The 15949-nt window shown below is 42.6% G+C and overlaps 1 protein-coding gene across 1 annotated transcript; it reads right to left on the bottom strand.

Moving 5' to 3' along the window:
* Window positions 1-13696: 13696 nt before the first annotated feature.
* ANKRD49 (ankyrin repeat domain 49) lies at window positions 13697-15933 on the bottom strand. Its single transcript, XM_041417080.1, has 3 exons — window positions 15875-15933; window positions 15097-15367; window positions 13697-14653 (listed from the first exon to the last, which is right to left on the bottom strand). Exons 2-3 carry the CDS (start codon window positions 15352-15354, stop codon window positions 14195-14197), a joined length of 717 nt encoding a protein of 238 aa, XP_041273014.1. The 5' UTR covers window positions 15355-15367; window positions 15875-15933; the 3' UTR covers window positions 13697-14194.
* Between the last annotated feature and the right edge of the window lie 16 nt (window positions 15934-15949).

Below are 15949 nucleotides of genomic sequence, written 5' to 3'. Positions count from 1 at the left end.
CCCTGGGTGCCGCCCGGCCCCGCCCGCCGCGGCGCTGCCGCTCCGCCTTCGGGGACAGCGCTGCCCGGGCTCCCGGCGGGCAGCGCCGCCGCGGCAGCCGGGAGCTGCGGCCCCGGGCCGCTCGGTTGCTCATGCCCGACTCGGAGCCGCAGGGGGAATCTGTGTCTCCGCACTCGGGAGGGATCCCCGGTGAGAGCCCAGGCCCCAGCACGCACGGGAAAGGTTGAAGGGACGCTCACCAGGGGTCTCAGGGTACCCGCACCCGGGCACCTCTGGTGGGTTGGCCCCGGCTTGGATGGTAATCACAGCCGCTTTGTCTCGGCCTTCATCAGCAAGACAGAGAGAAAATACAAGGAAAGGCTCTCTGGTCCACCTAAGGACAGGGCGAGATCACTCAGCAGTTACAAAACAAAACGGATTTGGGGAAATTAACTTAATTTCTTGCCAATCAAATCAGACTAGGGTAATGGGAAATTAAACCAAAACTGAAAGACACCTTCTCCCCAGCCTTCCCTTCTTCCTGGACTCCGTGACACTCACAATTTCTCTGCCTCCTCCCCAACAGCGGAGGATGGGGAATGTGGGCTGCGGTCAGTTCATCACATTGTGTCTCTGCTACTCCTTCTTCCTCAGGGGAAGGACTCCTCACACCTTTCCCCTGCTCCAGTGTGGGTCCTCCCACAGCAGACAGTCCTTTGAACTTCTCCAACGTGACTCCTTCTCAGGACCTGCAGTTCTTCATGAACTGCTTCAGTGTGGGTCCCTTCCACAAGATGCAGTCCTTCAGGAAAGGCTGCTCCAGTGTGGCTCCCCAGTGGGGTCACAAGTCCTGACAGCAAACCTGCCCTAATGTGGGTTTCCTTTCTCCACGGGGGCACAGATCCCGCCAGGAACCTGCTCAGCAGGAGAGCGTTCTATGGGCATCCACCTGCTCTGGCATGAGGTCCTCCATCCAGGATCATCCTGCTTCACCATGGAGCACGGGCTTCAGGGGAATCTCTGCTCCAGCCCCTGCAGCACCTCCATCCCTTTCTTCTGCACTGACTTTGGTGTCCGCTCTCACATATTTTCATTCCTCTCTTCTCTGCATGTGATTGCTTCTGTGCAATAACTTTTTTCCTTAGATACATTATCCCAAAGGAGCTGTTGCTATCACTGATGGGGTCAGCTGTGGCCAGCAGTGGGTCTGTCTTGGAGCTGGCTGGAATTGGCTCCACTAGACATGGGAGGAAGTTTCTAGTGCCTTCTCAGAGAAGCCACCCTTGCCACCCCATCAGTACCAGACCCTTGCCACACAAATCCCATACATGAGCACAGCTGGAGCACAGGGCAGAGGGCCGCCTTGCCACCCCATCAGTACCAGACCCTTGCCACACAAATCCCATACATGAGCACAGGGCAGAGGGCCACAGATGGAGGAGAACCCTGCCATTTACATCACGAAAGCAGGCATAGTCTCAGGTCTCCCCTGTCCTACTGCCCATGAGAAAGCAGGAGTGCTCTGCTGCTTCCCGTGTGCATTCTCATTTATTTCTTCCAGTCCACACCTGAACCAGCCAGAGGTTTTAAACTCTGGCAAAAGGGTTTTCCCACACCAGCTGAGCTATGATTTACGTGCTGTATCCTGTGGCCTCACAGAGAAGTACTTTGGAAGATGGAGTGGATTTTTTTTAAAACAGATGTAATTTAGAGAGTGAGGCTGAGAGCAAGTTTGAATAAGTCACTTATTTAGAAAAAAAAAAATAGAAAAAAAAGAAGTGACAGCTGCAACAATAGCTTTGAATTCCTGTCAAATTCAATCAGTTTCAAGCACCTCTAGAAGGAGTAACAATTTGGAAAACTAAAAGAAAATAAATTTTAAAAGAGGGTTCTTTTTGCTCCTTTACAGCTTTCTTAGAATCATACATGCTTACTTTAAAATCTCACAGTTATTTAAAAACTGCAAAACCTCATGATTACCAGAAAATTACTTTTTCCAACTCTGCTTCACAGAGTTGCTGTGAAAAGTATATTACATAGGCTCAAAACCTTTTTCCTAAGCAATTTGCTTCAGTGAACTGTGAGGTTGTTGACTCACACAGTTCAGGCAGTGTTTGTACAGAACTGAGCAAGTTTCCAGGTCTGATACTGCACAAGCTCATATCCAACAGCTGTTGATCCAAGGTCCTCTCATATATATCTAGTGAAGGCAGCAGAGTTACAGCAGGCAGAAATTCTCACTGCCTGTTTGGATTTCAGATTTTACATGACACGTACATCGAGGCCCCGTGACTTAACTCTAGTAAGTCAAGAAGTAAGAAAAGTGATTCAGGTCTCAAAAAAAATAAAGCACAGTTGTGTGTGAGAGTGGTGTTAGATTAGAAACTAAGTCATCTACACCCATAAACCTATAGTACGTAGTCATTCCATACTGTGTACATAGTACTTCCATAGTCCATGCTGCAAAAACTCATAAAATAAAAGAAATGCCAACAGCTGTGGTTGGAGTTGGTATCTGGCTGCCTGCTCCTACATACATGCAGAGCTGGCTGGAAAGGATCTCCAGGGATCACTAGTCCACCCTAGTGGATGATGTGAATCATTGCCGGCACTAGCACCTGTCTTGATAAATAACTGGTTTTAGTCACAAAATGGGAAATGGGAAAGTTACTTTGCTACAGTAGAAAACTGCAAAAAAATACAGAAATACAATGCTGAGGAAGAGTAAAATCCTGTGAAGCCTTAAAATGTAGATTCAGTCCAGACCCCACCTGATACAGTGAACACTACACAAAATGAACACAATCCCTAGTCTGCATTAACCAAGGATTCAAAATGGTCCAAACCCACAACTGTTAGTTATTTTGTTTATTCAAACATTTTTCCAATAATACAAGAAAACTGAGACTTGTGAAAGTGAGTGGGAGAGCTCAATTGTCTTCTGTGGAATTCTGAGTCACTCAATAAATTTGATCATATCAACTGCAATGATGACTCTTCCTTCAGGAGCTTTCAGCATTGATACGTGACTTTGGAGGAGTCTTTATCTAGTCATGCTTTCATTTCCATTGCTGCTAAGCATTCACTGCTAAGCATTCCAAATTCAAAGCCTGACTAGTTACACTGATGATGCAAGGTCTGATCCTGCCTATGGTAAATCAACAAAAATGTTGGCCTTAATTCAGCATTTATGAAATGTTTCAGGACAGCATGGAAATCTTTATAAGCCAAATAGTGACAAATTTGGAAGACAAAAAAAAAAAAAAAAAAAAAAAAAAAAAAAAAATCTCTTGTGAGGATTCATAGCAAAAGTTGCCTAGTTACTTTTGATTTTTTGCAGTCTCACAGTGAAACTTCAGTGTGACTTTCATCTGCACTTCAGTGGCATCCACATTAAAACGATTGTTACACTGAGACAAATCTGTTGAATTATTTAGCATGAAATCAAAACATGGCTTTCTGTATTCCTCAACACAACATCAGCTAAAGCTCCACATCTCTCTGCATCTTAAAAAAAAAAGCTATTACTGAAATCCACAGTAAGTAAGTTGTGGTTCTTTATACAACACAGATATTCAGAACTATAACAATATTTGGTTTATTGTGGCAAATAAGAATTTAATAATTTCAAGATGAGAGAGCAGTAGCCCAAATAATTTCTATGAGTAATGTTGTCACCTTAAATTAATTTTCCTGTTACACCTGCTGCTGTGGAAGCTACATATATGTTTACATTTACATGTTGTATGTAGTCCACTAGTTCAAAAAACTTTATAGAATTTATATCTAGAGCAAGATGAGATGTATATTTGAGATATATTTTAGAATTTTTACAAATCACAGATCTGACTGTTTTGTTGATGCTGTCTTCAAACCCTCCCAGTATGGGAAATAGCAGAAATACATTTTAATTGGCTATTCATCATAGTCACTGCTGAAAGTGATGACAGTTGTGCCTTCATCTAGAAGTCCAGCAGATTCCTAGAAATCTTGGTGTAGTACATTTAAGAGCCAGATGGGATGTGTTGCTGTAGAGTGAAGGATACAGGGAGTGACCTCACTGTCAGGACCAAGGTTGGAAATCAGGTGTCCTCAGGTCTGTGTGTAGGTCAGATGTTTCTCTTCCCTTTTTAATGTCTCATTTCTTGACTGGAAAAATAAACACCAGCCAGGCAGTAACCCATGTCAACTTCAGTTTGCCTCATTTCTGCCATAATACACAGTACATCCACGCCACAATCACTTAGCTACTTTGTGCTAACAGGGTTTTTTCAAGCAGATTTGTTCACTCTGACTCAGGAAAAACTCCATGGACATCACTGAGAAGTACAACATGATGAAAGCGGAGTAGTGTTGCCAGATGCCTGAAGACCTCCCACAGGGAACACATCTGATTTGGTCTGCTTTGGAGATAAACCAGTCCAGGAGATAGCCCCATGGACTAAGGACCACCCAGGCTTCTTGGCACTATATATGCAGCTTGGGAGTGCTTTAACTGCTCTGTGGAAATCACAGCAAGTTCTCATGTTGCTGATACTCAAAAATGTAAAATAATATGCTGTGTGTTAGTAATGCAGCTGTTGCAAAATAAAAAATATTTTGCTTATTTGAAGGTTGAATAGATGCCATCACTAACAGCAGTAAATATTTTTGCCTGGAACTTCCCAACTGGCTTCCTCCTCTCCTCTGACTCACACTGTTTTGTTGCACTTCAGAAATATTTAAGCCTAGAAAACTGTTTGAAGCTATTTGTCAACGTTTTACAAAGGCAGTTTAAAAGGTACTGTAAGACATGGTTGTGTTTTCAACCATAGCTATCAACCCAGACATTCTGTCAGGCGGGGAAACCTTGTGAAGTTTTTTCATCATAAGAAAATGTGATCAACTTCAAAGTGTAGGAGGATGCTGTCTGGTACCAAAATGACAATAAGAATGATGTTGCAGTCTCTTCATAAATAGTCCCCATGGTTTCAATGCAAGTTTTGCCAAGAACCTAAATTCTCTATGAAAAGGCGTGGTAAAAGGTTTTTTCTGTATAAATGATACCCTTTGTATTTCAGTGTGAAGTTTAAATGCCTGTAATTTGATTACCTAGTGTTTCATATGTACGATTATGATCTTTCTGCTTGGAAGTTTAAAATTTGGAAATACGATGAGAAGATCCAGTTGAAAGTTGATGCCTGAACAGTTTCTGGACAGACAAACTCATATTTCTGCATATGCAGCAAAGGCAGTGTTAAAATATTCAGCCTGGCTACAGTTTCACTTGTGACTGTGAGCAATGCTGGATTAAAACCATGTGAAGTTGATATTTCCAGGTCAAGGCACAGGCATGAACAAATGTGCACACTGTGAATGAAAGATCCTGTCCAGGACACTCTTCAGTTTTCCATTGAAGCACACAGCTTTGTTGTTCACCAGTGTAGACCAGAGCAGAAATCAGAGCAGAAAATTTTCCTAACAGTCCCACATGATCCTCAGACACACTTTGACACATGTGTGGGTACCAGCAAGCCAGAATTTGACTCTGTGGATATTTGTAAGCAGTTATCAATAATTTCAATCTTCCTTGGGTTTTTTTTTTCAGCATTGGCCTTCATCTTGCGCAGCCACACTGGCAAGAGACAGGGATCAGTGCAGCAGCACTGATGCTCTCATTTTAGCCAGTTGAGCATCTCCCAGGACAGAGAGCAAGGATTTGTGACAAAACTTCTCTTTGGACATCTTTGAAGATCAGGGGTTGTGGTCATATCTCAGTCCAGGAGACAAAACTAGCCCTAATTTGAAGTAAATCTTCTAAACCACACATAATCTAGTTATGGGGCTCTCAATACCAACTGCTCTAATAACTTGACCCTCTCCTGTTGTGCTTCATTACTTAATAATGTAGATGTAGCCTTGGAAAAATATAAGTGTTTAATCACTGGTACTAATACAGGCAATGATGTAATGATGTAAGCAATGATAACAATTGTCTTTCAAAACAGTTGTGTTGAGTTTGGCAACGAAATAATAAAATTAAAAAAGAGAAAAGGAGAGTCAAACAGTTAGATGGTAAAAAGTCACTATGATAAAATGTGAGCACAGTAATTTAAATTACCCAACACCCTATTCAATGAAATATTATAAAATATTACAAATATCACTGTAATATTAATAGCATTATTATTATGCAATATTAAATTTAAACAAATTGCTTTGTTTTATTCAAACAAAAGAGGATACACATAAAAAGGTCACAAACATGAATATATCAGACTAGGTAAGAATTACCACAGTCTCATAAGTGAGGTAATATATTCGGTAGAAAAGATCCAACAGGAATTTCTCTGTTGTAGAAGGTCACACAAAAAAGGAAGAGGCAGAAATTGAGCACCAAATGCTGCACCAAAACTGAGTTAGTGCAGGAATCCAGGATAGAGCCAGAAAGTCTTCTCATTTGGAAATTTTTAAAACAAGATTATGAAACAGAATGGGAAAGCAAGGAGAGGAGAGTAGGGTAAAAATTTAACAAAGTGGAAGCAAGATACAACAAGCCTATTCGAAGTCTCTGTCCGAAAATCCAGTGCTTTTCAAACATTATTATGTGATTCATGATCAAATTTGCATCTAAAAAGTGAGAACAGTACTTTCAAAAGGAGCTACCCCTCTAGTGCCTCAGGTACAATATTCAGTACAATAACCTTTTTCATTTAGAAGTCAAATGGAAACACTGAAAAGAGCTGGCTTGAAGCCTGCTGAGGGACTGTTTTGGTTTTGGTTTTTCTCTTTTTCCCTTCTCACTGACACAAAAGTAAAATCAAACTTCTAATGTCAGAGCAGAGATCCAGAAAAAGAACAAACATCTGATTTAATTCACAGATAATTGTAGAAAAAAAAAACAAAACAAAGGAAATTAAAGTCCAGTTTCACAAAGTAGTCACTGAGACTTCCTTTTTAAAAATATTCAGTGTGTTATAGATACTTCCAGAGGAACTGAGAGGCCCAGAAACAAATCCCATCTCCACCTCTTAGGCAAGGTTTTGGTACCAGGGAGTGACTACAGGAGTGAATTCTGTGAGGAGTTTTAGAAGCTTCCCCTGTGTCCAACAGAGCCAATACCAGCTGGCTCCAAGACAGAGCCGCAGCTAACCAGGGCTGAGCCAATGAGCAATGCTGGTAGTGCCTCTGGGATAACAAATTAAAGAAGGAAAAAGGCACTGCACTGAAGCAACTGCAGCCAGAGAAGAGAGGAGTAAGAATATGTGAGAAGAACAGCCCTGTAGACCCTAAGGTCAGTGGAGAAGGAGGGGCAGGAGGTGCTCCAGGAGCCAGAGCAGCCCCTGGGGAAGACCATGGTGAGTCAGCTGTGCTCCTGTAGCACACAGAAGTCCATGGTGAAACAGCCTCTGGAGGACTCCATATATCTTCTGATTTTATACAGTATGAAGGATTTAGATTTGTTTTGTAAGTGGCATGATAATACAAAGCAAACTAATATTCATTTGGTGTTACCTCACTGTAATAATGGTTTAAGAGTTAAGAGTGGTAAGTTATTTCATGTTCCATGCTGTCTCTGTGGCTCTTCAATACTATGATAGCTCTTACATGGAGAGAGGCTTATTTATGTTAAACTTTCATTAAATCAGGCTAGATACTGAATCACAAACTCTTGCCTTCTTGTTGTTGTAGAGACGGACGAAATTACACACTGAGCAATGTATCAAAGGCTTTTTTTATTGCTGCCTTTTCTTTTTACATCATTTTATAGACCTCATGTGTGATTCCAATTTGTAGCTTTCTTGTCAATTACTCTATTGGTTAGTAAAAGGTATTTTTCTTGTCCTTCAAATCTCTCTATTCTTAAATTGTTTACATATTTTCTTCAATTATTCTCATGGGATAGATTTAATGTTTATGCAGGTGCTAGTTGTTTTTCACCGAGGAATAGATTGTTATGTTAACAAACTGTTCACACCAGGATTGTTTTCATGTGGGAACTTGTAAAGTGCTAGCTTCACTTTGAAGAAATGACAGGCTAGCCACTGATCTGAGAGACCAGGTCTGATTTTATGAGGCCTTTCTTTTATAATTTTTCTGCCTTACTGCAACACCTTCGAAATGTTCTGTTTAATGGATGAACTCAGCCTAAACCATTATGAGCCACTTCATCAATACATTAAAACCATCTGCTGGAACTTAGAATCACTTTGCAAAATAGAAAACTATGAAAACGTGCTTTCACAGTTAAACATTTTTCAGCAAGAACATCTTGTAATCTTTGGATTGTGATGTTTTCATCACTGGTGGAAATATGGCTCAGATTTGACTACTTACAAGATCAGATTAAAAAGTAGTATGAGGATGTGAATAAAACAACAAAAAGGAAATAGGTCTATATTCAAGTAGAACTTTATTCAAAATCCTATAAATAAACATCTACATTTCCAAAGGTAGCTAGTTATGCTGATGTTTGATTTGACACATCAAAGCAGGCTCAGGTCTTCACAGCACTGACATTCAGCAATCTGTAAAAAAGACAACATCTTGTCTAAGGATGCATGAAATACCACACAGTGAGCCCTCCAAACCACTGGTCACTTTTAGAGAAAGGCAGTATAAGGAAGAAGGAAAATGCATTTACTTAAGTAAATTCAGCAATATGAATAAATTTTTTCTTTTTCTATCTTCTGTTTATATCTTCTGCATATTTTCCCTTCATTTTTTGCAGTTTCTATCTCTGTGTTCCTGAACTGTATTCTCCTCTTTTCTGTTTCCTTCAGGAATTTCTAACCTTCTGTATGTCTCCTCTTTCATGCTTCTTCCTTTTCCTTCAGTGGTTCCTCTCCTCTGGCACTAAACACAGCAGGCTCACCTTCTCTCATCACCTCTTCCCTTTTGTCCATTTCTCTAGCCTGTGCCCACTCCATCTCCCCACTAGTCTCTCCTTTCTTCCCCAGATCCTTACAGAGAAAAGAGTGCATGAATGGAGATGGTTTGGTGAACACAGGAGCTGAAGCTAGATTGCTCCCAGTTTTACTCCCATAGGTATCTTTTCTGCCACCTCTTCTCTCATGATGCCTGCCTGCCCACTGCAAAACAGGCAGCATATTGAGTGAGGAGGGCACCACTTGTCTCTAGCAGCAGTCCCTGAGAATGAAATCTCATTCAAATTCCCAAAGGAAAATCAACAGATTTTCAGCACCTACATCAATCTGAATGAACTGCTATGTCTTAAAGTTCTTCTTTCTTCATGGTTCTGAGCAGGAAATGGAGAAGATCATGATCTTTGAAAACTCTGCTTGCCTTCACTAGAAGCCTGAGGTACATAAGCCACTATCTCCTGATCTCACAAGATCAAGATAGGAAGGGAGAAAGGGGTGCTAGTCATGTATTTATAAACCTGCATTTTTAAACCACTATCCCCCAAGAATGTCGGAATGAGCTTCATGTAATGGCAAAATATGCTGAGTTCATATATTCTGCAAGCTCATGGCATTAAAAATATTCCTCTTAAAAAGCAAACAAACTCTGTTTCCTTAGGGTTTAAAGAGAGTTAACTTAGGAGAGAATGTGGGCACACACTAAGTTAAAATCTATAAAGAACAGGTCTGCTCCACAAAAGCTACACTCTACAGACTGTAAGGAGAGAAACACATTTCCCAGAGCACCAGCTGACCACTGCAGGCAAACGCTAAAATGCCTGAAAGAATTACTAGACCAAGCTCTTTTCAGAGAGTGTGCTGGAGGAGTGCTTTTCCAAACAATTGAATTTTTTAGGGCTGTATGCTAAGAACAGTAAAGTTCATAATGAACATGAAACCAACATTCACCATCTACCAGTAGGAACCAAGTGATTATTCCACAGAACAGATGTGGAACCTTTACAAAAGGTTTCAGAATATGAAATAAGGTGACTCAACACAGCAGCCCTGAACTGATTTCTTCTGCAAAGATTTCAAAGTCTGTTGCCTACTTACTAAAGGATGAGATGGGTTAGCTCTGCAGAAAGATGCCCTGCAACTTAAAAATTAGGTGCTATAGTAAAAGTTTCTTATTATTGACTCTTACTTTTCACTTTTGCATGTCTTGAGTAGAATTGAGGCTGTAAAAGTAAATCGCTGCTGTTCTGTGACACTGGTTTCAGGCTTCTAGTGGAGAAATTGTTCTTCACATTCCAAACTCCTTCCAGAGCCACTGTTAACAATTTGGCAAAATAACAGCTTTATAACTGGCTGCTTATTCTAGAATTAATATAAAACTACACAATAATATTCTTCCATACTTAATGAAAACAGATTGACATCTTCAGAGAGAAATTCAGATTGCTAAAGGCACACAACACTCTCTACTGTTTATAGAAGCTCTTAGGACTACTCAGGCACCCAACTGAAGCAGGATATAGCTTGTCTATAATAAATAAGAAACAGCAGTTATACCACTGATGCAGGCAGCATCCTTTTTTGGTCATACTGGAATACCAAATGCCCTCATAAAAATGGAGAAAACAACAACACCCACGCCCCCAAAAAACGCAACCCAAACCAAAAACTAACCAAACAAACAAAAAACCAAAGCCATCACCATCAGAACGAAATTAAAAGCTAATTTATTTTGTGGAAAGGTTACAATTTACTAGCCATCTAATTTATTTTAAACAATACCCTTTAGTAGTCTAAACTGTGTAGATCAGTAACCATCCAACCTGACAACTCTTCCTTATCAGAGCCCAGGCCACTTAGTAAGCATCTCTAATTCTCCAAACAGCTGAAAAAGGAATTCAGTACTCACTGAATAATCTGTACACCAACATCTACATTTATCATATTTATCATTCATCATTGTTATGCTATGCCTATAACATTGTGCTGTACCTACCATTTCTGTACTGAGCTTGCTATAGATCCATAATATAGAGTCCTGTAACAAATATTCATGTAGTGTTTCTCTATTATCTTTGCACTTTTAACATACATTTCTTTGGGACACTCCTCAAAAGTCATGAGAACATATAAAGTAACATCCGTTTATTCAAACAGACTGAAATATTCCAGACAATTTTGATCCATTGGCAGATGGATGCAGAAATAGTTGTGTAGATAGTTGTGTTGAGCTCTTAGTAACATTAGGCACATGAGCAGATTGAGCAGACCAGAGTTAACATCTGCAACTCAGCTCTGTGTCCTGGATCCCTTTTCAGTCAACAGGAAAAGAAAAGGCACTTTTAGAGCATGACACACACAATGACAGGTGTCTAGGAGAAGTCAAAAAAATGTCCAAAGTGACTTTTTTCCTCTGCTTACTAAAAAGAGCCTACCTAAGTCAGTCATTTGCAGGTGCGTGCTGTAATTCCCTACAGAGCCTAATCGCAGTAATAAGAATTACAGGCTCAAATGGTCTTTACATCTGCTGGGTACTGATTACATCACCTAATTTACGTATATTTTTGTCTGTGAATCCAACTGTTTTTAATTCATTTTGAGTGAGTTTAGAAATGGGTCTCAATCCTACACAAGAGAAATAGTGTACTAATAACCACAGCATTTCTTTCAAAGAAATAGGTAACAAAGCCTCCCTACTGCTGGGCAATTGTTTCTGGTTTATTAAACTGATACATCATATGGAATTAACTGTGTTCTCTCTGATCCCATAATTTCTGACCAAAAAAAAAAAAAAAAGAGAGAAAAAAGTAATAAAGACTATATGCAATTCTGCTGTTTAAATGTTCCGCACGATATTACATAAATGTTCTGTAATTTTGCCACAGTCCCTCAAAACAATCACTTGTCTTGACAAATACTTGTTGTTTGCTGATAAGGAGGATTACCTGCAGCTGGATGATTATTAACATTGCATTCTTCTTCCCGTAAATGAAAGTGCTCCTCCAGTATTTCTTTAACTCTCCTAGGTGGCTCAACATATACACATTTCTGCCCTGTTAATAAAATACATTACAAAACAACCAGTTATTATAAATCCCCTGAATGCTGATGTACTTTGCTGAATGCAGTTGTCAAGTTATGCTACTCTGCATCCACCTTCAATAAATGTGAACCAAATAATTTACAAATATTTGACAGTATCCAGCCAGGTCCTCCTCCCCAGGACAGGAGGATGGTACAGGACACGACCCTGGTGGGGCCACCCAGACGGGGTGTGCTGGTAGCCAAAGCTACCCCAGGGCCACTCGGGGAGCTGGCCACCGTGCCTCCCCTTGACAGACATCCCAGGGCAGGGCCTTAGATGGAGAGGCATCCAAGAAGATGTCCTCGCTGCAGGAGTCTCCAGGGAGCTGAAGAGGGATGCGGACGCCGCACGGCACCAGGCCAGCACCTGCCGCGGTGCTGGGGGACATCAGTGAGGAGCCAAGGGGAGGCTCGGCTGGGCTCCCGAGGGGATACCGCGGGCTGGGGCAGGGGTGGCCGGGGACGGCCGTGCTCACGGAGCTGCTCGCCGCGGTTGCCGCTGCCCGGCTCTCCGGCCGCCGCCGCGAAAGTGTGCCGGCCCGCCGCCCTCATGGCTGCCGCTGCGGCCGTTGGGCCGGCTGCTGCCGCGGGGGTTGCCAGGCTGCCCGGCAGGCGGGGCCGCCGCTCCCCGGGCACGGAGGCGGCCCGCCAGGCAGGCTGCGGCTGCGGCTGCTGCCAGCCCCGGGGACAGCGGGCCCTGGCCGCCGCTCGGAGCACGGGGTGGGGGACAGCTCTGGGTGCCATCAGCAGCTACTCCTCTGTGTCACTCAGCACCGCCACGGCAGCGGGGCACGCACATCACAAACTCCGCACCGCTGTGGGCTGTCACCACGGGCCTGCCCTACGGAAGGATGCCGGGCTGAGGGAAAGAACGACAGTCCCGTTTAACTGATGTGTATCTACTGAAACTCAAAAGTACTAGTTCGGTCATAAAACGAGGCATCTTCAAACACTGCTTATTGGACTGAAGTGGCCTTGTAATCCACATCTTTATTATTCCTTGATGCATCTCAAGGTATATTCATCTTCTTCCACAGATGTTCTGAAACCAAACTTTTAAAAATAATAAGCATTAAAACCATGTTACACCATTCGTAGTTCAGAAGCTGTTTCCATTTTCCAACAGAAAGTGCTGAACATTACATACTGCTTCTAAAAGGTGGGTGACCAAGTTGCCCTCCACAGTGGCTTGATCAGGGCACCAAATGTGGTCCAACATATCCCAACCCTGCTACAGCTGCAATTATGCTGCATGTTAGTGGAAGGAGCTTGGGATCACCCAGTAAGGCATCTGCATGGTTTACTACAGCTCTCATAGTGACATACCTCAGCACTTACATTCAATTTCCAGTTTGTTTAACAGAGAAGCGACTTTCTCCGCTTCTAAATTAGATGGTAAAGCTGAACCTGAAAAATCATACTGCATGCCCTTACCATGGCAAAATTTTAGTGTACTAACTCAAAAGTACAAGAAAAATACTCAATTACCTGTAACTAAATCAGACATGACTATGCTGGCTGTTTATCCTCACATGGTTGTGGCTCATTTTTTCCACATTAATTAATGCCACATTCTTGACATTAAGTCTTTATGCAACTTAATTGCAAGGGAAAAGTAAACAGGATCTTGATAGAAAATCACTTCCGTGAAAAGCACCAGGAAAAAAATAAAGCAAAACTACTTTCTATCCTATGAATAATGTGTTTGATTTATGAACAGGCGACTGCATTGATAAATGGGCTTTCAATTAAAAATATGACAAAATACTTTTGGTTTAATATTTTATTTTATTTTATAATAAGCCTTACATTAGGTTCATTAAACATTTTGTGTATAACCCAAATAAGTTACACTCATTCTGAGCTTTCATGCAGTTTTAAAAAAGTTAGAATTTCTCAAAAAATAATTTTCAAGTGAGCCGTAATAAAGTCTGCATAACCAAGCCAGAATTTTTTCACATCAAGTAAATATTCCAGTTTTTCCTCCTGCTTTTACACTACAGACAACTTACAAAGGCCTCTCCAAATCTGCACTTATTAAACAGAAACTCACAGGAATTACTGAGACTTTCTGACCACCCTGACTAACAGCAGTAACGCTTCAAAGTACGAGCGTGGCCACTGAACTGCGCGGCAGGAGGTGACATTTTGCCTGAGGAGAATACTGAAAGATCTTACGTTAAAACCTCGTTGCAAAGAGACAGACCACCACCGACAGGCATGCAGAACACCAACAAGAAAGAGGCAGAAAACCTCACATTCACAAGCTTTTATGGGGACACAGTGTTTATGCAGTCTTCTACTATTTCAAAAAGGTAGTGATAGATATCAGTCCTCCTTGCAATGTCAAGGGCAGTTTCATCCAAGTTGTTTTTCAAGTCTGGCTTCACGTAGCGGTTCATCAGCAGGAGCTCAAGGGTTTCCCTGCTGTTTTTGTTCCCTGCAGCAATGTGCAGGGGTGTCAACAGACCGTTTGTCTGCGCATTGATGTCTGCACCCTGCTGGAGCAGGAACGCGGCCACTCTGGTGTTGTTCCACTTGCAGGCACTGTGCAGGGGCGTCCAGCCGTCCACGGTCTGCGCGTGGACATCAGCCCCTTGGGCCACCAACTCGTGTGCAACATCCAAGTGCCCGCTGTAGGCAGCTCGGTGGAGAGGAGTGTATTGATCTTCATCACGAGTGTTCACTGGAGCCAGCTTTTCCGTCAGGAGCCTCTTCACGGTACTCAGCTGTTTAAAGAAAACAGGGAACTTCACATGATTCTATGAAACAAGATGTATGGCTTTCATGGTCCTGAAGTTTAATTTCTGTCAGTGCCAAAAGCACTTATAAAATCTCAGATACAGCCTCTCCACTCTAGTTAAAAGGCTTATTTGCCATGCAGAGCCTAGCATGCTTTCAGTTTATAGAAGTTAAAGAAAAGTGCTGTTACTTGAACTTTGAACTGGAGTAAAAATTTGTTCTAAAAGCCAACGGATCCAGAGATGCTTTAGTGTGTACGGGCTACAAAGGGGGATAGTTTACATACAGTGCCTTGCAAAACCAGATCAAAACAGCTCAGAGAAAGAAAGAAAGAAAAATATAGGTAAATTTTTGTTTGTGGATGAGACTACAGATGTGCTCAAAAGAACATTCTTGTAAATTATATATATTTACAGAACAAGTACCTTACCCGATTGTTTTCAGCTGCCCAGAGTAGCAATTTTTCTGGATGTTTTTCCATTTTCTTTTCTTGCATTTCGTACCATTCCTCGGTTCTTTCTTGTTCATCATCATCATCATCAGACTGTCCTGACCAACAGCTCTGAGTTCCTACAGGAATCAAATGCCTGTGCGTCTCCAGCAGTTCAAGTTGGTTAAAATGCTCTGTGAAGTCTTCAAACAGCTCGCTGTCATCATCATCTTCATTAGCTTGCTTGTCTTTATTCATTTTCAGTCAGCATCTGTGAGCAGCAGATGTACAACAGAATTTATGCCAACTGTGGCTATTATCGGTGCACTGTCAATTAAACTATCTGATGGATGATGCTGATGTCAACAAACAGCAAAACCCAAGGGAAAACTCAGTGATCCTCCACTAACGCGGGCTTTGCTACCCCAGCTCATCCAGAATTCACAGCTAACATCCACGCTAGAAAAGAACCGTGTTACCCCGACCCCCGAACGGCACCACCTTCAGACTGCAGTGCAACACTGTGCGGGGGTTTGCTGAGTGCGCTCGAAACGCTGCTCACTTTACTGACAGAGGGTCTGGAGAGCAGCCCGGACTTTGGGGCAGAGTCTCTGCTCCGCCCCAGCGGTCCGGCCCGCAGCACCGGCCCCGCTCCGCTCCGCGGGGCCCACATCACCCCGGGCAGGCCCCACCGCGCCGCAAGACACCGGCCGATCCCCACCCGCCCCGCGGCTCTCCCATCCGCCCCGCCCGGCCCCGCTCGGCCCTGCTCCGGTACCGGCGATCCCAGCGCCGCCGGCGGCTCCGCGCGGGGCGCGGCCCGGCGAGCGCTTCCGGGCCGCAGCTGCCGGAC

This window comes from Onychostruthus taczanowskii, unplaced genomic scaffold (assembly GCF_017590055.1).
Source record: "Onychostruthus taczanowskii isolate IOZ18803 unplaced genomic scaffold, ASM1759005v1 scaffold54, whole genome shotgun sequence".
Taxonomy (NCBI): Eukaryota; Metazoa; Chordata; class Aves; order Passeriformes; family Passeridae; genus Onychostruthus; species Onychostruthus taczanowskii.
Note: the sequence above shows the minus strand (reverse complement) of the source record. Positions and strands in the feature narration are given on the sequence as shown.

What these genes read in the sequence shown, in the direction of transcription:
- ANKRD49 (XM_041417080.1), bottom strand. Translation starts at nt 15,354, where the DNA reads ATGAATAAAGACAAGCAAGCTAATGAAGATGATGATGACAGCGAGCTG. An exon ending in GGGCAGCTGAAAACAATCGG is followed by an intron (nt 14,654 to 15,096) that starts GTAAGGTACTTG and finishes TTCTTTAAACAG; the next exon opens with CTGAGTACCGTGAAGAGGCT.